This window comes from Hippopotamus amphibius, chromosome 4 (assembly GCF_030028045.1).
Source record: "Hippopotamus amphibius kiboko isolate mHipAmp2 chromosome 4, mHipAmp2.hap2, whole genome shotgun sequence".
In the NCBI taxonomy this organism is placed as follows: Eukaryota; Metazoa; Chordata; class Mammalia; order Artiodactyla; family Hippopotamidae; genus Hippopotamus; species Hippopotamus amphibius.
This window is the reverse complement of record NC_080189.1, coordinates 179,508,730-179,533,881: the sequence shown is the minus strand read 5'-3', so window position 1 is coordinate 179,533,881 and position 25,152 is coordinate 179,508,730. Positions and strand designations below refer to the sequence as shown.

General features: G+C 37.2%; 1 protein-coding gene across 2 annotated transcripts in view; it reads left to right on the top strand.

Annotated features, from left to right (window-relative positions):
• ATG2B (autophagy related 2B) overlaps positions 1 to 25,152 on the top strand; it is a 77,499-nt gene that overhangs the window by 27,065 nt on the left and 25,282 nt on the right. Inside the window, exons 15-32 of one of the 2 annotated variants that reach the window (XM_057732479.1) lie at positions 811 to 1,084; positions 3,116 to 3,218; positions 6,460 to 6,655; positions 6,930 to 7,072; positions 11,398 to 11,555; positions 11,956 to 12,128; positions 12,616 to 12,763; positions 13,946 to 14,145; positions 14,317 to 14,397; positions 15,703 to 15,809; positions 16,348 to 16,440; positions 17,019 to 17,089; positions 17,475 to 17,551; positions 18,183 to 18,353; positions 19,895 to 20,036; positions 22,315 to 22,517; positions 23,254 to 23,480; positions 24,476 to 24,584. In XM_057732479.1, coding sequence (XP_057588462.1) covers positions 811 to 1,084; positions 3,116 to 3,218; positions 6,460 to 6,655; positions 6,930 to 7,072; positions 11,398 to 11,555; positions 11,956 to 12,128; positions 12,616 to 12,763; positions 13,946 to 14,145; positions 14,317 to 14,397; positions 15,703 to 15,809; positions 16,348 to 16,440; positions 17,019 to 17,089; positions 17,475 to 17,551; positions 18,183 to 18,353; positions 19,895 to 20,036; positions 22,315 to 22,517; positions 23,254 to 23,480; positions 24,476 to 24,584 — 2,676 coding nt within the window. Of the gene's footprint in view, positions 1 to 810; positions 1,085 to 3,115; positions 3,219 to 6,459; positions 6,656 to 6,929; positions 7,073 to 11,397; positions 11,556 to 11,955; positions 12,129 to 12,612; positions 12,764 to 13,945; positions 14,146 to 14,316; positions 14,398 to 15,702; positions 15,810 to 16,347; positions 16,441 to 17,018; positions 17,090 to 17,474; positions 17,552 to 18,182; positions 18,354 to 19,894; positions 20,037 to 22,314; positions 22,518 to 23,253; positions 23,481 to 24,475; positions 24,585 to 25,152 lie in introns of both variants that reach the window. The other variant, XM_057732478.1, reaches the window with a different exon arrangement.

Genomic DNA, 25,152 nt, shown 5'->3' with positions numbered 1-25,152 from the left:
ATGGAACTTTCCAATCTAGGCAATTAGAGACGAATCCATGAAATTGAGGAGTGTTATCACCTACACTACGCTGGACTAAAGCTTTTATAAGTTTTAATTCATTTTAGGGAAAAAATAGAAATAGACTTTTATCTGAAGGGCATGTTCTTTGACCCTTTTATTATAACATGGCTTTAAGTAAAGAAAGCCATACATGCATACGTGTTTTGGTTTCTAAGAGATATTTCATGGCCACATACCCTTGGGCTGGATGGGAGCTCAGAGTGAGTCATTCAGGGAATATTTATTTAGAACCTGTGATGTGCTGGGCCTGGGCTTAGTCCTGGAAATACAGAGATGAGTCAGGGATGGGCCTTTGCATTTGGCCTAATTCATCGGATTTCACACTGAAGTCTTTAAAGTAGCATGTTGGTGGATAAATCCTTCAAGTTGAATGCTGGGTACTATAGTGATTTTTAACCATATTGAGTTTATTGATAAGCTAATTTACACATTATTCTTTGTAGTCTATAGTAAGATATATATATATCTATAGCACCTGTGTCTTCACTTTGGTTCAGTTTTTACTTTAAGTAATTTTTTTATATGAGGATTTAGCTTTTGCCAGTAATTTTTGACTTTCGTCAGTAGCTGTTGCATTATAGAATTTCATTACACTGAATTAAAATGATAGTAGTTAATTGTATATTAATGCATTATCCTGAATGAGGAAATAGTGATTATGTATATTGTAATGTTGAATACTAGTGTCATTTGTGTTTGTTTGCTTAATTTAACACTTTGGAATATTTTTGATGTTTTGTGTTTTAGCACAAAGCTTTCACTGAAGTGTTTCTAGATGATGCACATAATCCTGCAAATTGTCGGATATCAATTCAAGTTGCCACGCCAGCATTAAACCTTTCTGTTCGCTTCCCAATACCTGATCTTCGATCAGATCAAGAGAGAGGACCATGGTTTAAGAAGTCACTTCAGAAGGAGATTCTTCATTTAGCATTCACAGATCTAGAATTTAAGACTGAATTTCTAGGAGGATCAACCCCTGAACAAGTTAAACTGGAACTTACCTTTAGAGAACTAGTTGGTAAGATTGACTGTGCCTGTAAAAGAGCCAGACTAGAAGCTAACAACTGCTACTGAAACTTACATTAAGAAAAGTATATGACAGGACTTCCTAGGTGGCGCAGTGGTTAAGAATCCGCCTGCCAATGCAGGGGACGCGGGTTCGATCCCTGCTCCAGGAAGATCCCACATGCCGCGGAGCAACTAAGCCCGTGCGCCACAACTATTGAGCCTGCGCTTTAGAGCCCATGAGCCACAGCTATTGAGCCCATGTGCTGCAGCTACTGAAGCCCATGCGCCTAGAGCCCATGCTCTGCAACAAGAGAAGCCACAGCAATGAGGAGCCCATGCACCACAACGAAGAGTAGCCCCTACTCACCGCAGCTAAAGAAAGCCCATGCACAGCAAAAAAGGCCCAACACAGCCAATAAAATAAATAAATATTTTTAAAAATCTTGAAAAAAAAAGTATATGACAGCCTCCAAATACAATAAAATTAAAGAACATATGTTAGAAAGCCAATTTTTCTAATATTATATACAAATATGTGATATCAGTCAGTTTTTTTTTTTTTTAGTTTATTTTATTTATTGGCTGTGTTGGGTCTTCATTGCTGCACACAGGCCTTCTCTAGTTGCTGAGAGTGGGGCCTACTCTTCATTGTGGTGCTCGGGCTCCTCTTATAGTGGCTTCTCTTGTTGCAGAGCCTGGGCTCTAGACACATAGGCTTCAATAGTTGCAGCACATGGGCTCAATAGTTGTGGCTCACGGGCTTAGTTGCTCCGTGGCATGTGGGATCTTCCTGGAGCAGGGCTCAAGCCCGTGTCCCCTGCATTGGCAGGTGGATTCTTAACCACTGCACCACCTAGGAAGTCCTGTCAGTCTGTTTTTTAAAAGAAACTACCATGCATTCCCTTAGAGAATATAGTGCTTTAGCCTGCATTTTAAGACCACCTACTACTTACTTGTTGTAGGGCTAATAGTAGCCAAAATTTATCAAATGCCACTCTGTGCTTGCTGTGTACTGAGCACTTCACACACATTATCTTGTTTCCTTTAATCATCATAATTACGGTAGGCTTATTACTTCCAATTATTTTTATCATTTATAAGTGAGGAGTCTGTCAGTTTCTGAAGAGGTACCTCCCAAGGTCAATGTATTAATAAGTGGCAGAATCAAGATTCAAACCCAAGTCTGACACTAGAGCTTGAGCTTTCAACTATCATACTAATCTCTAGTGACTTTTCTTTGTAAAATCTGTTTTAAGTTCCCCTCCCCTCCTTGTTCTGCTCACCTCTTTCTCTGCAGGCTGCAGTTTTCCTTCCCTTGTTTTGAGTTTAACATACCTTTAGAGATATTTAAAATTGACTTGCCAATTGTGATTTCACGGAAAGGCCTTTAGGGATTGTCTGGAATCTTCCCTTATCTGTAGTGATAAGAAACTCATTATTCTGGTGGAAAGTCATTCTTTGTGAAATGGAATGAAAAAACATATATGGGGTTATTGTGAAGAAGTAATTCTTATAGTGCTTGGTACAAAATAGACATGTAAGATACGTAGTTATTATCTCTGTTCCTAGATTAACTGCATAAATTTTTAAAAAGAATAATCGCTAAGTGGCACTCAGTAAATGGTAACTACTATATTTAATATGTTATGCTTATTTATTTATTTATTGGCCATGCTATGCGGCCTGTGGGATCTTAGTTCCTCAACCAGGGATCAAACCTGTGACCCCTACATTAAGAATGCGGAGTATTAACCACTGGACCGCCAGGGAAGTCCCTTGTATTTAATATGTTATGATTGTGCACCTTACACATTAAACATTGGTATTTAACAATTTGAACAGAAAACAGCATCTTTAATTTACCTGCTTATCCTTTCTCCCCACATGTACACGTGCAGCAGGAATAAATGAATAAATGTAGAACTTAATGCTGCATCGTGTCCCTGTTTTAGAGGATCTTTGTTCCTTTAAGGAGGAAAGTATCTTTTCTCTTTGTATTTGAGAAGAAATGCATTTCCATTAATCAGTCTTGTTTTATTAGGGTCATTCCAGGAAGATAAAGGAGAACCATCTATTAAGTTTTTCCACGTGGCTAGTGGAGGGGATGGAGACACGGCGTCGTCAGATGACTTTGACTGGCCACGGTGAGTAAGCAAATCTATATGAGACATATATTTAATGAGAATTTCCTTTCAAAAACAAGTTGCTATAGCTTTTTTGACCGACATTTTGGCTATTAAATTTAAGCTTAAAATATCCAGCCTTGATGAGAGAACCCAGAGGAGGATGGAAAAATTAAATAAAAAATATATACTAAATACTACTTTATCAAAGGTGCCTGTGAGATACTGACCAAGATGGACGTATAAACTGTGTTCTCTGGCCTCAAGTTACCTAGCCTAATTAGATGGACAAAAGAATAACTGTTCTAAAAATAGTTCATTTTTGAAAAGTGCTTTAGTAGAAGAGGTATCATACAGCACCATTTGGTAAATTATCAGATGAATTTTATAGTCAGTGATTGTTTTAGGAAAGTGTTTTCAAATCTGGGGAGCTTTTACAAAACACTGATTCTTGGGCCCCACCTTGAGATTCTGAGATAGACCCTGGGCACCCAGTATAGTTTAGAAGTTACACCAGGTGATATGTTCATAGCAGCACTATTCATAATAGCTAAGACATGGAAACAACCTCAATGTCCATCAACAGATGAATGGATAAAGAAAATGTGGTACATATATACAATGGCATACTACTCAGCTATAAAAAAGAATGAAATAATGCCATTTGTAGCAACATGGATGGAACTAGAGATTATAGTACTAAGTGATGTCAGAAAGACATACCATATGATATCACTTGTATGTGGAATCTAAAATATGACACAGATGAACTTATCTAGGAAATAGAAACAGACTCACATAAAGAACAGACTTGTGGTTGCTGGGGGTGGTTTGGGGAGGGGTAGGGTGGGAGTTTGGGATTAGCAGATGCAAACTAATAGAATGGGTAGACAACAAGGTCCCACGGTAGAGCACAGGAAACTATACTCAATATCCTTTTCCATTATGGTTTATCCTGTGATAAACCATAATGGAAAAGAATATTAGAAAAAGAATGTCTATATGTGTATAACTGAGTCACTTTGCTGTACAGCAGAGACTGGTACAACATTGTAAATCAACTATACTGCAATAAAAAAAATTACCCCAGGTGATTTGAATGTGCAGTTGGCTTTAGAGAACCACTGCTTCAGGATTTCTTAGGCAGGAGAAATCATTCTTTAAATTAGCCTGATAGTGGGCTTGGATGACATTTAAAAGAACTTAGTTTACCGAAAATAATGATCCTTTATTACATTGAAGACTGAGTACATGAAGCCTCTCTAAGAATTAAAGTGATCTTTCTAGTGTCTTTTTTTCTACCTGACGCCTTTTATAGCCCCGTCCCCTATGTATCAGACCTGTCAGACTCCTAGGACAGGCATTGTCAGTGCATGGCTGGTCATGAGCAGAAGTTTTCATCATAAGAAACGAATCTACCTCAATTAGGTAGTTTGAAAGCAGAGTTTACATTAGGATATCTATAAATTAGGAAACAGTTGTTTTGGTTTATAACTGGAACTAACTGGCACCACCTTCTTAGGGAAAAAAAAGGCTGTTATAGATGCAACACAGCTGTTTTGTTTGAGAGTGCCATGCCTCATAGTGACAGCAGGTTGGTGTGATAAAAAGACTACAAAGCTTTGTGCTAGTGACTTGCCACAGAGGATTAGCAAGGGACGGGCATTACTCTGGGGCAGAAGCTAATGTCATCAAAGGCTGTTAGTTTCTGATATTTTGGGTTTGTAGCTATAAATAACACCAAAAACACCACCAATAATACAAGCCTTTTATTGTTGCAGTTCCGAAAGGAAAAAGGTTACTTTGTTGTTGCAGTTCTGAAAATATTCCCTAATCAACCTCTCCTTTTTCCATTTGAACAATTTATATAACATGAGGTTTCTTAGGTATGCAAGTATTCCATAATAGCCGAACAGCTGGCACGTAGGACTTGGTTTAATGATAATAAAGAGAATTCTTAGGTAAAATTTGCTAGGTGTTAATGAAATTGGAAAAAAAAAATTTTTTATTGACATATAGTTGATTTATAATACTTTGTTAGTTTCCAGTGTACAGCAAAGTGATTCAGTTATGCATACATATATATATACACACATATATAGTCTTTTTTATCTTTTGTTGGGGGGCTGTGTTGGGTTTTTGTTGCTGTGCATGGGCTTTCTCTAGTTGTGGCAAATAGGGGCTGTTCTTCATTGCAGTATGTGGGCTTCTCTTGGTGTGGAGAACGGGCTCTAGGTGTGTAAGCTTTAGTAGTTGTGGCATGTGGGCTCAGTAGTTGTGGCGTACGGGCTTAGTTGCTCCGCAGCACGTGGAATCTTCCCAAACCAGGGATCGAACCTGTGTCCCCTGCATTGGCAGGCAGATTCTTAACCACTGCACCACCAGGAAAGTTCCTGTGTATTCTTTTTTCATATTCTTTACCATTATGGTTTATTATAGAATATTGAATATAGTTGCCTTTGCTATATAGTAGGACCTTGTTGTTTATCTATTTTATATATAATAGTGTGTATCTGCTGATACCAAATTCCTCTTTTATCTCTCCCCCACCCTCTTCCCTTTTGGTAACCATAAATTTGTTTTCTGTGTCTGTGAGTTTGCTTCTGTTTTGTAAATAAGTTTTTTAGTGAAAATTTAAAATAACCCTCTTATTCTTAAAAGATCAGATTTTCCAGTTATCCAAGTATAAAATATTAATGCCCTTCTTCAATTTGCTTGTTTCCTCAATGCCACACTTTTAAATTTACCGCAGGACTTCCTAGGTGGCATAGTGGTTAAGAATCTGCCTGCCAATGCAGAGGACACGGGTTCAAGCCCTGCTCTGGGAAGATTCCACATGCCACGGAGCAACTAAGCCTGTGCACCACAACTATTGAGCCTGTGCTCTAGAGCCCATGAGCCACAACTTTTGAGCCCATGTGCCGCAACTGTTGAAGCCCATGCGCCTAGGGCCTGTGCTCCACAACAAGAGAAGCCACTGCAATGAGGAGCCTGCACACCACAATGAAGAGTAGCCCCTGCTCACAGCAACTAGAGAAAGCCTGTGTGCAGCAACGAAGACCCAATGCAGCCAATAAATAAATTTAAAAAAAAAATTTACAGCATGTTCAGGAGTGGGCTGCATTAGATATAATTAGACTTTGTAGGGAAGTTGACACCTATCAGTAATGATTTAATCAGTGGGCTTTGTATTAGTTTGTATACAAGTTAGTTTTGCAGTTTACACTTAGATCTTGATTTTTAAAATTGTCTTTGCTATCAGAATTGTACTGAAAATAAACCCGCCAGCCATGCATTCCATTTTGGAGAGAATAGCAGCTGAGGAAGAAGAAGAGAGTGATGGCCACTATCAGGAAGAAGAGGAAGGAGGTGCTCATTCCCTGAAAGACGTTTGTGATCTGAGAAGACCAGCCCCGTCTCCCTTCTCTTCTCGTAGAGTAATGTTTGAAAATGAACAGGTAAAATAAAAGTAACAAAGGAATTACTCTCTATTGGGTAGCTTTTAATGCTTTATCTTAAAAAAAAATACTTTGTATACTGTTTTTGCTAGATTTTTAGCTCTAAGAATGGATAATATCTATGTTTTTCCCTTGGTTAAAAGTTACATGCTTATTTATTTGCTCACATACAAGTCATACGGGTAGGGTAAGAAGATGCTACTACTATTTTAAATATAAAATGGTTATTTGATGCTTTTTTTTTTTTTTTTTTTGCACTCAACTGTTGTTTCAGATGGTGATGCCAGGAGACCCTGTAGAAATGACAGAGTTTCAGGATAAAGCAATCAGCAATTCTCACTATGTGCTGGAACTTACATTACCCAACATTCACATAACACTACCTAATAAAAGCTTTTATGAGAAGCTTTATAACAGGTGAGTTTAAACACATTTAGTTGAATTTTGGGGATCGAACTTTCCTGCCAAACTGCCTGCCACTCTACCTCCTTGTTTTGCCTCTTCCCCTTTTTCTTTCCTTGTTTTAATATTACCGACTAAGTGTACTTTGTATAGTGTTGGTTCTAGAACTGTTACTGTTATGATGGGCTATTATCTTAGCAGAATTTCCTAACCAGTGTGTCTGGTCACTGGGTTTCTTGTGTGTGATGTATTTCCTCTACCCTAGGTTGGCTGATTGCTCTCTGTCACCATACCATAGAGTGCAGAGAAAATATCTCTTTGTGTGCAGTGACATGAAGGGTTGGGAGATACTTGGAAAGAGGGCCAAGAGATACTGGTGTAGAATCAGAGTCCTAGAGTCTTTGTACAAGGAGCATCCCTTCTCAGAGTTTAAAAACAAAAACAAAAAAACACATCTTGTTAGAATTAGAAACTCTAACTTATAAACTTGTTTGTAAAAACTTAAGTTTATTACAGTTAAATACTCTGAAAGATATATGCTAAGCAAATACGTTGAAATAAATGGCATTCTAGAGTAGAAAGATTCATAGACTCTGAAGATCTTGGACAGTTTGCCTGGTCGCCGTGAGCTCCGTTTCCTCACCTGTAAAATGGAGCTGATACCTGTAAAGGCCTCCGTGGGTGGTTTGGAGCATTAAATGATATGATGTTTGGGAAAGTTCTGAGAGCAGTGCCTGGCCAGTAGTAAGCAGTCAGTAGTCCTCTATTATTGTGATCATTCCCACCCACTCTGGCATAGCTGAAAGGTGGTCATACAGGTTTCTAGAAAAAGGTGTCCTTAGTGTCTGTTATCGCTAGCTTTCCACATGTAAACAAGTTATCCACATTTTTGTGAATCTTCAGAAACTGCAGACTGTTGTTTCTGCTTCAGATTTACTTGGTTCCAGATAGGATTTGGATTTATACATGATCTCAAGTTTGGAAACTAATGATCTCTAGACTACTCTCCTTAGTTTATAGTTGGGGGTTGTCTACCAAGAGCTAACGAATGTGCAAGGCTAAGACAGGAAAATGAAACAACTAGTTCAAGGTCCAGTGCAGAAGTCAGAAGGGCTTCATCCATTTCTTTCTCCTTCTGCATTGATTGAGCAGGTGGCTGTTGGTTAATTTGGGACATCAGGAGAGTAATACATACCTTAAACACTCCATTTATGAATATATGTTCATTTACCACTTCTTTTTATTTATTTATTTATATTTTGCTCAGCAATGCTGAAAAAGTTTTATGTGCATAGTACATTTCTTTTAGACAACAACACTGTAGGGCAAGAATTCATACGATATGTTTCTCACAGAGGAGCAAACTGTGATCAGAGATGTTCGGGTAACATGCTAGGATCATTACATCTGGAAAAAGGACAGATTCTTTAACAACAAGAGTGTCCAGAGTCCACAGTCATGATTTTGTTGTTATCATTTGCTTTTTTCTTTTCTTTTTTTTTAACCACTTCTTTTTAAAATTTAGGACAAGGCCTTTTTTTTGATTATGAGTCTCTGGTTAGAGTTTTTGCTTAATGTATACCCAGAAGGCTTTGTCTACTGTTCTCAGTTTCAGTTTCTTTAAAACAGAGCGAAAACAATAGTTTCAAAGCAGTCTGAATGCAGAATCCTTTCAGGCTTTTCAGATTTTTTTTTCGCTTCAGTCTACATACTTAAAAGTCATCCATTAGCACAATATTGACTTAAACTATGCTAACAGTGACATACAGCTGGGATGAGCAGATTTGGGGCCAAACATGACTGACCCATGGTGACTATACTGAACACATAATTCAACTGGTGAGAGCAGAAGTTGCAGATGGGTTAGGGATTTGTCTACCAGCAGCCAGCAGGTAGCATGTGAGGGACACAGGTCAGTATGGCAGGCACGGGTAGCTTAAATCAGGGAACTCGAGAGTATCTGTTCATCTGGGGAGCTGGTTAAGTGGCAGTTGCTTAAGAAAGTTTCTGTTCTCTCATACCCTGCCCACTTCTCTGTCTCTCAGGCCCCTAGAATTATATAAACGCTGCAGTGTTCCCTACCCTGTGGGTCATATAAATCATATATCTAAGTTACTCAGAGTGTGAATTCCCTGCCCTTTATTTGGTTTTGTATATATATTTTTTAATTAAAAAAATTTTCAGACATTCTCAAACTTATAGGAAAGTTGCAAGTACAGTACAAAGAGCATTTTTATTCCTGAACCATTTGAGAGTAAGTTGCTAACTTGATGTCCCTTCAGCCTTGAGTGTGTGTATTTCTCATAAACAGGGACATTCTTCTACATAACCATAATTCAGCCATTAAAACGAGACAGTTGGTATTATACACTAGCATCTAATCCTCAGACCCCATTCACATTTTGCTAAATGTTTTAATAATGCCCTTTGTTATACACAAAATTTAAAAATATCTTTCTAAGCAGGAATTGTAACCAATTCTGCCTTTACTTCATACATTTGAAATATCAGTTTATTCCTTGGTCAGCTGGCTCTTTTTAGAAAGATAGTCTCAGGTACAGGTGGATTTTTTTTCTATGTCCAAAATCCTTTAGGATAGAATATAAAAAAATACTCTACCTGGTTTTATTAAATCAGATACTTATTGAGCCTCTATTATGTTTTAGGTATTAAGACTGTGTTTAGACCAAAATGTAAATAAGGAAACCATAGTAAAATCATATGAAACTTATATTTGCAGGTCATATAGCAGGAACTACAGGTTTTATTTAAAGTAATAGTTTCTCTTTAACCTGTGAAGATAAGAGAATGGTTGTAGGGAGTAAGGTAAAGAAAAATTTCGTGAGAAAATTCTTCATTTTATACTTTATTTATTCATCTAGGAGTTTAGACTAAGACCTGGATTTAGACTCTTGCATCTCTGTCCTGTGAGCAACATGCCCAAGAAGCAGTGAGCCAAATGAGTACCACCCAGTTCTGGGCATCACTGTCAGTGTGTCTGAGATGAGACATGCTTCTGCCCTGTGTCCCTGGTATTCTTCACCCAGTGATGCTTCCAAAAAGAGACCTTTTGGGTGGGGATTACAATCTACTGAGAGTGACAGTACTCAGTCCTGGTTTATACTTTCTAGGGCCTCAGAAGCTCAGGAACTGGCCAGGGAAGTTCCTAGACAAGTGGCTTCTCACAGGAAGGGGCCAGGGCTACATCATCGCTTGGCACCTTGATTGGTATTCACACTAGGCTTTACGATGAGGCTGTGCTTTTGGCAGTCCTTCCATGTGAGTCATCCACTGGTCCTTTCTTCAAACCTTCCATGCCTGCTGTGTGACAGCCACTGTACTAGGCACATGTAGAGATGACTAAGACACAGGTCCCTCTCTCTGAGGGGCTGCAGTCTAGGAAAGGGAAACAGGAAATAGAGTGTTATAGGTGCAGTGATTGCATTATGCATGTGAAGGATACACTATGGGTCCACGCCTAACAAAAATCTTTGTAGAGGACGTTGTAAAGTCTCAGTTTTCATGACAATGAAGAGATGAGTGGTGGGGGTGGGGCTGTCTGAGAAGTGACAGATGTTTCTTTGAGAAAGTAGGATACAGTGGCAGCCAAGCTTGACATGTGTCACCCCAGTAGTCGCCAGTGTTGATGTGGCTGTTCCGTTAGTTAGAAGGGTTTCCTCTCTTTATTCCCTGTTCTAATTTCTTCTTCATCTCATGCAAACTTTCCAGTGAAGCTGTGCTTTCTGTTGAAGAAAGAAAAAGCAGATATTCCTAGAGAAAGTGAGTAATGGAAGAGAACTGAATTGGGAGCTGAACATAATCTGGGCTCTAGTTCCAGTTCTCCCATTAATTAACTGTGTGACCTTGGTCAGGTCACTTAACCTTTATGAGGCAGTTTCTTCAAGTGTAAAGTGAGAAGAATAATAATTCTCCCTTGGCTACCCCAGAGGATTGAGGGGAGTCAAATGAGACAGTGCGTAATCTATTATAGTTTACAGTGTTCTCATATCCGTGAACGGTCCTCTTTTTGTTCTTTATGGGTTTTTATTTTTAATAAACCTCCTCCTTTAAGTGCACTTAGATGTATGTAATTTGATACTTATAACAGTGGTGAAACTAGGCAGATATCTAATTAGGTATCTAATTGTACAGATTCCTTTCTCACTGCCCTGTAGGATAGCCATATCAATTGTTTTTCCATTGAAAGACATTAATTGATGCTTTAAAAAAATTATTTTGTGGCATCTAATTTCCATTTCACCATTTAGAAAAATTACTTTTTCCTAAAAAAAGTATTTATTTTTTGTTATATATTTAGTTTTCAACTTTTGTCTTTATAGGATCTTTAATGATTTGCTGCTATGGGAACCAACAGCTCCTTCACCAGTAGAGACATTTGAAAATATTTCATATGGTATTGGGCTTTCAGTAGCCAGTCAACTGATTAATACCTTCAACAAAGATAGTTTTAGCCCATTTAAGTCTACGGTTCACTATGGTAATATATTTTAAATTTCTTCTGAATTAAAATGCCTGGTATATCAATAAACAAATTAGGAACCTTTTAAATTCATGGATTTAAAAATGTTTCTTTGGTGTTTGCCATTTATAACTATTTTATAATATCTTTTAGTAATTTACAGTATTTCCCCACTTTTAGCTATTTATTAAGAATGTTATTAATTTAACGTTATTTTTATAGTGGTAGTATATTCACTGTCTAAAGTTCAGTGGTAAAGAGAAAAACATAGAAAGTACATTTTTATTGTCATACCAGAGTCTTTGTAAAAATAAACAGGTTGTAAGATAAATATTCTTGTGATAATGTTCAGTTTGAATGCTGTTTTATTTTAATAAGCTGTTAGAACAGCTGTAATTGTGACATTTATTTCTCATAGATGAGGAAAGTGGATCTGAGGAGGAGACTTTGCAGTATTTTTCTACTGTTGATCCCAATTATCGTTCGCGTAGGAAAAAAAAACTAGACTCTCAGAACAGGAACTCGCAGAGTTTTCTCTCAGTTCTTCTGAGTATTAATCATGGATTAATGGCAGTGTTTACAGATGTAAAGGTAAGGATTTACAAATCCAAAATGATTTTTCAGGTTCACCTTGTTTTAAATCTACCATGGTATACACATTCAGTAATTGAGGTAGTTTGGGGTTGTTTCAGTGACTGACGAAGGTCAGTTTGCTGAGGCACACCACCATGACAGCAGCTTTGGAAATTTAGCTTTCATTGCAGATTGGAAGACAATCATTATATGGACCTTCCTTTGGAAAATGTTCTGGTTCCACTCCTGAGGTGATAATAGGAATTTATCTGTGTTATAAAGGAGGATGAAGTACAGGGGTTAATTTGGCAGAAGAGGCCCGGCATAGCGTTTAACTATTCAGTTTTTAATGCCACCATGTTGGGTGGTTCAAGAATCAGAACCTTTTGCTGCGGTGTGGGAGATCCTCCTAAGCTGAGGCAAGGAAGAGCATCTCAAGGGTGGTTCTCACTTTTCTGCATTTAATTAATGACTTCTCTGTTTTTTTTTCTGTTCTTATTAGCAGGATAATGGAGATCTGTTGGAAAACAAGCATGGTGAATTCTGGTTAGAATTCAACAGCGGTTCGTTATTTTGTGTGACGAAATATGAAGGTTTTGATGACAAGCACTACCTCTGCCTTCACTGCAGCAGTTTCAGTCTCTACCATAAAGGTAGGACAAACGTTAAATATGTGTGTTTTATTCACTTCTTGTTAAACATGTTTAAAATTTTGCTTAGTAAAGAAAATCTATCGAGAACAGAACTCTTAACATTAGAAATTATTTTCTGTGGGGTGTTCTGATTGCACTGGCAAAGTAATTATTGTAAATTAGAAGTTGACTTTATGCTCTTTTTTTGCAACAACTTTATTGAGATATAATTCACATACCATGTAATTCACCCATTTAAAGTATACATTTCAGTGGTTTTTAGTATTTCATAGAGTTGTGTAACTATCATCATAGTCAACTTTATTATTTTTTATTTTCTTAATTTTTTAAAAAACTTTTTATTTTTTATTGAAGTATAGCCAATTAGCAATGTTGTGATAATTTCAGGTGCACAGCAAAGCAACTCAGCCATACATATATATGTATCCATTCTCCCCCAGACTCCCCTCCCATCCCGGCTGCCACATAACATTGAGTAGAGTTCCCTATGCTATCAACTTTAGAACATTTTCATCACCCTCTGTAGCCTTTAGCCCCACCCCCACCCCCAGCCCTCCAATCCCGTATAGCCTTAAGAAACCACTGATTTACTCTCAGTCTGTATGGATTTTTGCATATTCTGGCTGTCCCATATAAATGGAAACAGTCGTACAATAGAAGATCTTTTGTGATTGGCATCTTGGCATGATGCTTTCAAGATTAATCCAAGTATATCAGTGTTTCATTCCTTTTTATTGCCAAGGAATATTCCGTTTAAGGATATACCATATCTTATTATCCATTGATCAGTTGATGGGACTTTACACTCTATTTTCTCTTAAGTGGTATTTCCTTTAGGTAACAAACACAGAATTTACTATTCTTTGAGCATATTCCCTGTGTTACTTTGTGAATACAAATGAAATATTTGCACATTCTTCCTGTTTATCAGATTTTCCTATTTAAATTTAACTTTCCTAGCATTTCAAATCTCAATTTTTTTTTTTTAATTTGGATAACCACTTATACCAACATTAGTAGAGAAGAATGGACTATTAATGCCAAGGTGGTTTTGGTCATTTTGCCTCCAGGGTTATGTTTATATTCAGTGGACATACATGGATTTTTGTTTTGAGTTATAGAAGTTTGTGAAGTAATTTCAAATAATCATTTTGTTATATTGTCACCTCATTGTGGATATAGGCATAGTGGATGGAGCAGTTCCTTCTACAGAAACACGACTGCCCAGTTCAACCCGCCCACACTGGTTAGAACCTACTATTTATTCCTCTGAAGAAGACGGCCTTACTCGAACTTCTTCAGATGGTGTTGGAGGAGACACTTTGAATATGCTCTCTGTTGCAGTTAAAATATTGTCTGATAAGTCAGAGTCTAATACAAAGGTGTGTGTTTTATACTTTTATACCATTAAATACTTGCTGCTGATTTGATTACTAGCTAATAAAAATGATTGCATAAATGCAACACATTTATTTTCTTAGAAAAACTTTTCAAGTTTTGAACTAGAGGGTTATGTAGGTGATAAATATAATTCTTTGTGTTGCTCTGTATAGGAGTTTCTCATTGCTGTAGGACTGAAGGGAGCCACTCTGCAGCATAGAATGCTTCCTTCTGGGCTTAGCTGGCATGAGCAGGTAAGAGAGCTGTGATGTATATATTGATTTATCTTTTACTTTATGTTAAATGTAATATACATACTGAAAAGTTCACAAATCATAAATGTTCAGTGCTCATCGAGTTTTCATGAAGTAAATACTCCTGTATAAACACCACCTCTTATGTTAGGAAATAGAACATTATCACCACCCCAGAATGTAACTGATTTTTTTACCTTAAAGTTTGGTCCCTAAACATCTCAAAGACAGAGTTATTTTCATTAAAGGGAAGGGACCTGTAGAGTACCTGGCACAGTGGAGAATAAATGATGTGTTGATTTGCACTTATAACCATATATTCTTTAATTGCCATATTTCAGAATTATCCCCTAGGCCAACAACATATATTGAGGTATTTATAAGGATTTCTGTAATTAATTTCCAGTGTAATAACTGTATTTGGTTAATTACATTTTTTCAGAGGAAACTTTCAGTAAGAAGTTAACTCTTCTTTATGTGAGAATGAAAACTAGTGCACTATGATTCTTGTTCATTTTCCTTAGAAAGAGAAACCTTTTCTTTGTGCTGGGAAAATAATAAATTATTTTAAACTTGAATGCTTTCATAAACATTTTGAAACATAAAATATATGTATATAGAATACGTATATGTATATACGTATTCTATATAAATATATATTTGTAAGTAAATCTATAAATATATAAAAATAAATGTATGTATATAAATAAATATATATGTATATAAATGTATACATATATATGTATATAAATAAACACATAGAATACATAGAGTGGGGGTAGAGAGATGGTTAGTCAGCTGGCTGGCTGTAAGGGAGAAATTTAGCCTAACCTTTTTATTTAGATAGAAATATAGAGTAGATGTTGGTGAGAAGGACTGGTTTTCAGACTGAGCTGGGTAAAAATTAAGAAAAAGGAACTTCTCCCAACAATGGATTTTATAGAAAACCAGATGGAGAGTTTTAAACAGTCTTTAGCAAAATTTGTTTTTTTTTCATAGAATTATTCCAAGCAAAGTAATGTTGAAAGTGTATATACTTTGTTAGTTTCATAGGATATGAATTTTGCAAGATCTTGGTAGTATTGCAGTTGTTAGATGGGCCTCTTCATTTCAAATTCTAGTTTTGCAAATACTTTTTGAAATGAATTCCTTCAAATGATGATTTTTTTTCTTTTAACATTATGATTTTCTTCTAAATGATTGGCTTTTTTGTGAGCTATTTTATTTCATGTTGGTATTAAGGATATCATATCAAAACTTTTTTTTTCTTCTAAAGCAGGGCATTTTATATTTTTGTGATTATAGATTTTATACTTCTTGAATATTGCTGATGAACCTGTTCTGGGATACAGTCCTCCAACTGCATTTACGACCTTTCATGTGCATCTCTGGAGCTGTGCACTTGACTATAGGTTAGTTTTAAAGGGGGTAAAATAAAGTTATAGTCTTTAAAATATGTACTAACTTTTTTCTTGTTGTTATTATTGATTTATTGGCTGCGGTGGGTCTTCGTTGCTGCGCGCAGGCTTCCTCTAGTTCTGGCAAGCGGAGGCTACTCTTTGTTGTGGTGCACAGGCTTCTCATTGCAGTGGCTTCTCTTGCTTCTCTTGTTGTGGAGTGTGGGCTCTAGGTACACGGGCTTCAGTAGTTGTGACTCAGGGCTCAATAGTTGCGGCTCAAGGGCTCTAGAGCACAGGGTGAGTAGTTGTGGCCCATGGGCTTAGTTGCTCCATGGCATGTGGGATCTTCCTGGACCAAGGCTCGAACCCATGTCCCCTGTATTGGCAGGCGGATTCTTAACCACTGCGCCACCATGGAAGTCCCTAAAATATGTACTAAGTTTTGAAAAAAAAACCCATAAATCAGTAGAGTTAAGGTTCAGAATGCTCTTTAAAAGGAGTTTCTCTTGTTGCAACAGACTAACGTTCTCTTGTTTCTTTGTGGTAATAGGCCTCTTTATTTGCCAATCCGATCTCTTCTTACTGTTGAAACATTCAGCATTTCAAGTAGTGTTGCCTTGGATAAATCATCTTCTACTCTCAGGTACTGTATAAACCTCACTGTCGGACACTAAATGCAGCTGTTCAAAACATACTAATAGAGATTTATCTAAACCCTTTGATTAAAGTCTCAATCTTTGTTAAAAGCAACATTCTTTTACTATTGGTCATGTTCCTTTATCCAAGTTTTCAGTTTTTTTTCTCAAATGATTCATTCCATCTCTTCAGTTCATCACTGTATTTCATTTTTAGGGAGAAAATTAATTCTTGAGACTGTTAGTTTACTTTTTAAAACATTCATGTATAAACTTCCCATAGTACCTGATACACTATTTTCCTAATTTAAACCTTATGAATTTGGGCATCTATTAAAATTGCTGAAGATTTTAAATTACTTTAAGCAGATGATTTAATCTATTACACCATTTAAATATTTCTAGTACTCATAAACAATGAGTTTTAAAGAAATGTTAGATGACATTTATAAGTTAGAAACTGCATATGACTTTGATCATATTTATATCAGAAAGAATGGTACAACTAAATATATAGTAATCATGTGGCATATATTCAGGGTTAGTTTTTTTAGATCTTGATTTAATCTTTTCTTTCCCCCCCCAGAATAATCTTGGATGAAGCTGCTTTACACCTGTCTGACAAGTGTAATACTGTCACTGTAAATTTGAACAGAGGTAAGAGTTATAAAACAAAATCTGAGGTAAATGAATGCTTTTAGTTTTTGCCTCTGCGTATTTTAAGGCATTTAACTCTAGGATAATGCCAGTGAACTAAAGATCTTACCAATGTGAACATTGTAATGCCAGTTTGTAATGTCAATAACATTGGTGAAATGCATCAAATTATATATACTGTATTTAAGGCACATTTTGTTTCTAACTAAAAATAAAGTGAACTGTAGGATTCTTGTAGGATGAAACTATATATCCATTACATTATAAGTATTTGTAGTACCACCTGCCATGAATTTTAAAGAAACCCTAGTTTTAACAGGTGTTTGCTGGATAAACATTTTTTGAAAGTTATACTCTGATATTTCATTAATTAAAAAAATTTTAGATTACGTTCGTGTGATGGATATGGGGCTTTTGGAATTAACCATAACTGCAGTGAAGTCTGATTCTGATGGAGAACAAGTAAGTTATTAAAATAAATAGATATTTTTATTTAAGTCCTTTTTTTTAATAGAAGAGACTAAAAACATACTGAACTTACTTTAAAATTATTTTTCCACTTACCTAGTTTTAGTCACAAATAGATAAAATATTTTAAAGTTAAGATTGAGTTATTATAGGGACTTCCCTGGTGGTGCAGTGGTTAAGAATCCACCTGCCGATGCAGGGGACATGGGTTCGATCCCTGGTCTGGGAAGATTCCCACATACTGAGGAACAACTAAGCCTGTGCACCACAACTACTGAGCCTGTGCTCTAGAACCCGCAAGCCACAACTACTGAGCCCGCATGCCACAACTATTGAAGCCTGCGCACTTAGAGCCGTGCTTCGCAACAAGAGAAGCCATCACAGTGAGAAGCCTGCACACAACAAAGAGTACCCCCCCTTGCCACAACTAGAGAAAGCCTGTGTGCAGCAACAAGACCCAACGCAGCCAATAAATAAATTTATATAAAAAAAAAGATTATTATAAATACATCTTTCCTGTGCCAAGACAGATTATCATATTGTATTTTATTTAATGTAAACCTATGAAAAAATTCTTTTCTCTTGTTTTAATAAGCATTTTTATCCTTTTTTTCCCTGTGTGCAGACTGAGCCACACTTTGAATTACACTGCTCAAGTGATGTTGTGCATATCAGAACGTGCTCGGACTCTTGTGCTGCACTAATGAATCTCATTCAGTACATTGCAAGCTATGGGGACTTACACGCGGCTAACAAGGCGGATGTGAAGCCTGGTGCCCCTCAAAGAAAGATAAAGGTACAGCTGCCAGCCTCATTCATTAGCACTCACTCACCCCCGCCCCATTCCAGTCACGCAAGTGACATGTGTACATCAGAGAGTTCTTGACAGTCATAGGGTAGAAAGGAAACTTTGAAAAATCATCTATCTGTTCTTACTCTGTGATGGGGTCTAAAAAGGTGATTCCGTGGGCCTTTTTGGAAAAGTGTTCTACTGTTTGATGCTCTTGGTTTCAGAACATTAATCTTCTCAACCAACATACATTTTCCTAGACTTAAGTTATTTTCATATGTCCTCAGGGAAGAAAGAAAAGATTTATCATGTGAGAGCCTGTTACATGCAAGATGTATATAAAAATGCTGTGAGAAGGTAGATGGCAGGAATTAGTATTATTTCCAGAAGACATATTTATATATTATCTTTCATATTTGTCATTGACATTTACTGTCCAGTTTTCAGTATATTTCCTCATATATGGTTTCCTCTTACCCAGAGCATTCGAGAGGTTAAAGATTATTATCTCTGTTTTGTAGATGAGTAAGTTAAGACCCAAAGAATTTTAGGTAATTTGCCCTAATTAGTACCAGACGCAGCAACGATATGCAGATATTTTGATTCCCAGGTTAGTGCTTTCTTATGCCACTAGCTGTCACCTCTCTGCCCTCTCTTACGTCCAGTTTGTTTAGCATTTTCTGTTTTCACAGTCTTTTCATTCTTCTTCATGGCCTGTTTCTGTGAACAGAATTCTCAGTCCCCTTAAGTCAGTAGATCCTCCAGTAAGGGTCTGACAGACCTTGCGTTATCTTTTGTTCACGCTGATCTTACACCTTGTCTGTGCTACACTTCTGTTTTTGTTTCCTTGCTCCTGCTGTGTTCTCCCTGATAATAAAATGATTTATGAAACACACTCTCTCTACTGTTTCTTCTCTTTTTAAAAACATTCTCCGATTTATTAAAAGTTATTTTAAATCATCCCTTTCAAATGGGATCTTTCCATTTTAGAGTCATGCTGACATTTTAAAGGCATGGTTTGGATTTAATGAATCCACAGTTCACTAACAAAAATGTGTATGCATCAGTGCTGGAACTGAACCCCACGAATCACCATTTAGTAGATCTCCTGTCCCATGTATATCCCCTACTGTCTTTAGGTGTCTCTTTGTTCCAAGAAATGAGTCTCTGCCCTACAGTGGCTTTGTCTTAGAGGGTGAAGGTCATGGCAACCATCAGGTTTGAGCAGATCAGGCTCTACAGAGAGACCTCTTCTCCCCCACCTCCACTGTAGTGTTTTCCACCTTTGTTCTGTACAAGACTTCAGTTCACTGTGCTGGCTTTGAGATGGTTACACATTTATTTCTATTTGCCAGTTGTCCTTGGAGTGAAAAGGATGATACTAAAGAAAATGTTAACAGCTGCTGAGTAGAATATAGGAAAATGAACATGTTCCTGTTTTCTTGTGTTTTTGTAAAATGCAGTATATTTCTAGGACAAAATAAACATTAGGTAGTTTGCTTTTTAGAACATTTTCAGTTGTTTTTAATTAGGGTTTTTGGCTGTAGGTAGATTCCGTTGGTCGGTCATCCTCACGTGGTCCAGTCCTTCCTGAAGCAGATCAGCAAATACTGCGAGATTTGATGAGTGATGCTATGGAGGAGATTGACACACAAGAGGCTGCTTCGTCTGTAAAACCACAATCTAATGGTGAGACAGACCAGGACTTTTCCCTGGGAGCTGTGATGTTGTAATTGAGGCTGACATTATTTGTGTTCCTACAAATTCCTCAATAAGTAACTTACTAAAGAAAAGACAGGTCTGTTTTGATGGATATTAATTAGTCAATCAGCTTGCATTTATTGAATGTTTAATAAATAAATAATACTGGCCAGAATGTTGTTGGGGAAGACAGAGGAAGTGGAAGACAAAGCTTATGTTTTCTGGTAGCTTATAGTTTAATAAAATAAATTGGCACTAAGTCGGACTGATGTTAGTACTTAGAATCATTGAGAAATGATATAAGAAAACACCTCAGAATGTAGTATATACTCTAATCACTGTTTGGAAAGGATTTGGAATCCGTTCATTAGACTTTAGTGAAAGTGAGATGAGTTGGCTTTTAAAAAGTCTGTAAGACTTAGGTGTGTAGAGGGGAGAGAGAAGATAATTTTGGCAAGGTCATTAATATCAACAGAGGCACAGACAGAACTGGCAGAATCTGCCCGCCAGTGCAGGGGACACAGGTTCAATCCCTCGTCTGGGAAGATCCCACATGCCACAGAGCAACTAAGCCCATGCACCACAACTACTGAGCTTGTGCTCTAGAGTCCGCGAGCTACAACTACTGAGCCCGCATGCTGCAACTGCTGAAGCCCTCTTCCCTAGAGCCCGTGCTCCACAATAAGAGAAGCCACTGCAACAAGAAGCTTGTGCACCACAATGAAGAGTAGCCCCGCCTTGCCGCAACTAGAGAAAGCCCACAAGCAGCAATGAAGACCCAAAGCAGCCAAAAATAAAGAAGTAAATGAGTAAATCAAATAATTTAAAAGAAAGAAATCATCCTTAAAAATTACAAACAAAAAAACCCCAGAGGCACAGACAGTGGCCTGTGTGAGCCTTAATGATCTAGTAACTCAGACTATTAATACTAGGACAAAAGTTCCCTTCTTATTGAAAAGAATTAGTAACATTGGGTAAGCAGAGAGGAACCAGACAGAGAGCCTTCAAAGTCAGGTGGAAGCGTCTAAATATTTTGAAGTATCTGTCTAAAAATATTTTTTTCTAATTGGCTGAACATAGCTATTTCTATATGTTGTAAAATCTTAATTTTTAAAAATTATTTCATAGTGATAAAAGTTTAGCATTCAGTGTTGCTTTCATTCTAATTTAGAATAAATTAGAGCTAAGGAAGCAAATGGGAACTTTCAGCTCCCTGTGTACTAACATTATTTGTAATAAATGTGAGCAGCTAACATACTCATGTGGGAAAGAATGTTTAATGAATATTTACGGAGCAGCTTCAACACACAAGATTCTGTACTGGGCCCTGGGCACTTACAAGGATGAGCGGGTTCAGAGTGCTGTCATAGAAGAATTTAAAGTCTAGTCTGTGAGCCTCCTGAGGCTAAGATGTCACCATATTCATCTTAGTATTCTTAGTTCATATCACAGGGTTTGGTTTGAATGAATGAGTGGGGAAAGAATTAGTGAATCTATGGAATTCCCTGGCAGTCCAGAGGTTAGGACTCCATGCTTCCACTGCAGGGGCACCAGTTTGATCCCTGGTTGGGGAACTAGGATCTTGCATACTTGGAGGTGTGGCCAAAAAAAAAAAAAATTAGTGAATCTAATATATAATAAAAGTATAAAAAATATAGGTTCACATACAGATTTTTGCACCTGTAGCCTTTTGTGAACTTCATATTGCAAGAGCTCCCTGAGGACAGGTGTCCCGTTTGGCTATCCGGTGCCCCCAAGGAGTCTTTTTATTGCTTGGAATCATTCCCTGGCCTAAGACATGCCCGAAACTGTTTCCCCCACCCCTTCTAAGATTTCCTATAGTTTTAGGTGAAGCACTGCTAGATGTGACTATTTCCCCTCCCCTTGCTGTATTGTCCAAGGAGTTTCTTCCAGAACTCCACCTACAGGACGTAATTGTCAATATGAAATTCTGGCTAAAATGGAACTCCAGTCAAACACTAACTAGCTGCTGCTGAATTCCTGAACTTCTCTGACACTAAATAACTAAGAGGAGACTGTCTGTAACTTTATGAGTCCATCATTTACTGTTTTTTTAAAAAATTTCTAACTTACTAGTCTTTTTATTAGTAGTGAGAAGGTTATTGTAAGAAGGAGATTAGATACTGTGGGTGGAAGCATAAACATAATGTGTATCTGGCACATGGTTAAAAATGCTTAATAAGTGTTAATTGTTGTTGATGTTTCAAAATATGCTGAAATTGAATGTTGTAATCTTTTCACCTAGGTGTTTTGGATGAAAAATCTCAAATTCAGGAGCCATGTTGTTCAGACCTCTTCCTGTTTCCCGATGAGAGTGGAAACGTGTCCCAGGAGCTTGGCCCCACTTATGCCTCATTCACACACCACTTGATTAGTGATGCAATGACAGGCATGCCCACGGAAAATGACGACTTTTGCATTCTTTTTGCACCAAAAGCAACTATTCAGGTAATAAACTGATAAGTCTTAAAACAGTGTTATAAATTGAATTGGCCAAAGGGCACCTGAGAAAGATTCTTTAGATTTTGTTAACTCTTTACAGTTCAGAATTACTTCCTTTTGTAATTTACTGTTGAGGCTTTGTGTTTGTTATACTTTACTCTTTTTATGAACATCTTTCAGAGACTCAGAAGAATGCTCTCTATTTGCAAAATCTCCTGCATTGTTTATTGAATTACAGAGGAAGTATGTAGTAAAATACCTCTTCAGGGTTGTGAAGTTAAATAGCAGAAAGTAGTTTTGTACAGAGTTGTTAACACAAGAATTGGGAAAGATAAGATGTGGTTTGTGTGAAGGCTAATGCTTGGTTAATATATATAATTTCCATTTTAGAATCATGCTCCCATTTAAAAAACATGGTCTGGATTTAATGAATCCACAGTTCACTAAACAAAATGGTAAAGCATCGAATCCGTACCTTTTTATTGTCAAAAAAGTAGTAAAAGCCAAATTGTAGACTATAAAAAATTCTTATGGAGTGATTCTCATGGAAGAGAGAGTTCATTTTATAGTTAATAAAGCTGAGTATCTTATGTGATAATTATGGTCAGTATTTATTATCCCACTTTATATATTGAAATTATTAGGATGAATGCAGGATCAAGAAGCCCCCTTGAGATGCGCACCGTAATCAGTGGCTTCTACTTAGATAAGAGAGTATGTGTTAACTCTTTCTTTCTGTTAGGAGAAGGAAGAAGAACCAGTTGTAAGAATAATGGTTGATGATGCAATTGTGATAAGAGATAATTATTTTAGTCTGCCTGTTAAGAAGACAGATACAAGCAAAGCCCCGTTGCACTTTCCCATTCCTGTAATTCGGTACCTCGTTAAAGAAGTCTCTCTTGTTTGGCATCTTTATGGAGGAAAAGATTTTGGAACAGCCCCTCCTACTTCTCCAGCTAAAAGTTATATGTAAGTTAATTTCTACATAAGTTTATTTGGCCGGCCAATATATTCTTTTCATTAAAAAATATAGAACTTACCCTTTTTATGAATTATTAAATAGTATTAAAAATTATATAATTTAAATGTTACTCTTCCATTTGAAAACTTACTTGCATTTTTAAAATTTTTTTTCTAAAATATGATGACTTACGCCATTTCCATTCAGCAAAATTTTTCAGGTATCTACCATGTGCCAGTGCCTGTGTTAAAGGCACATTCATTAAAATGAATAAGACCCAGACCCTGTCCTTTGTTCGAAAGGGAGAGACAGTTACGTGAGCAAATGAGGGCAATGAAGTGAAGTGTGCGCGTCAGGAAGCAGGGACCATGTGTGCCCCTGATTCTTCAGCACGCATCAGAGTACCAAGCACAGAGTCGATGCTCCGAAGTACCTGTTAAATGAGTGCATTATTCCGTGGTTCTAAAAGAGAATGAGATAGAGACACTAGGTAGGGACTAGGGGCAAAGATTCTCACTGAGGTAGGGACAGTCAGAAAAGGCTTCATGGAGTGGAAACTTTCGGCGCAACGTTGTAATGACTTTTTCTATTTAAAAGGGCTTTTAAAAAACCTTACAACTTTACTGTAATTCTTTTCTGTATTAATTGGAATTTCTAGGACTTGTCCTCTGACTCTCAGGGGTTTCTGAAGTAATAAGGAGCTTATAAGGAGGTCTCATTTCTAAGTCTTGTGATATGCACACCAACATCATAGTTAGGGACTTCTAGAGTTTTAAATATTTAGCAGGTAGATATTTGCTGTAATGGCAGTAATAAAATTTATGTTCTCAGTGTCTCCAGGGTGTAAAAGATGTGGTTTTGATTTATAGCAATACAGTTTGTGGCAGTGTTTTGATAGTTCTGTAATCTTATTTTCTTTTCTCATCTTGTTATTTTTTCTGATGTCATTCATTGCCTTTCTTTGACTGTTCCTTTAACAAAAGGTTTTATTTTTCATTTGTAGTAGTCCCCACAGCTCACCTTCTCACACATCTACGAGACATGGGCGTAATACAGTATGTGGGGGAAAAGGAAGGAACCATGACTTTTTAATGGAAATACAGTTAAGCAAGGTAAGATGGCATTTTGAAAGGAAAAAACCCACTGAAGTAGGAGCAGTAGTGAGTGTTCTTTGGTTACTCCCTGCCTCCTCCCCCGATGTGGTCTTGGAGCGTAAGTGGAAAAGTGCAGGGGTCTTATATAAAAACCCTTACCTCTTTTTCTTTCTCAAATATTCTGAGAAGATTTAGGGTTTTTGTTTTTGTTTTCCCAGGCTACCCCTAGAGCAGTGTCTCTCAGTTGAACAAACATCAGAATCCCCTTGAGGGCTTGTTAAAACACAGGTTGCTGGGCCCCAGAGTTTCTGATTCAATAGGTCTGAGGTAGGGCCCACAAATTTGCATTTTTAATGAGTTCCCAGGTGATTCCGATACCACTTTACCCAGGACCACACTTGGGGAACCACTGCCTTGGAGTATCTCGCTGGGAGGCCTGCCATTGGATAGCACACAGGTCAGGTCCTTTGTGAACATCTAGAGACCAGTAGGCCAGGCTGCCAGTGACACTGACACATTTAATTCTGTCAGCTTGTCTGGGATTGTGCCAAGTGTCATATATTTGGGTGCTTAACATAGAAATAGT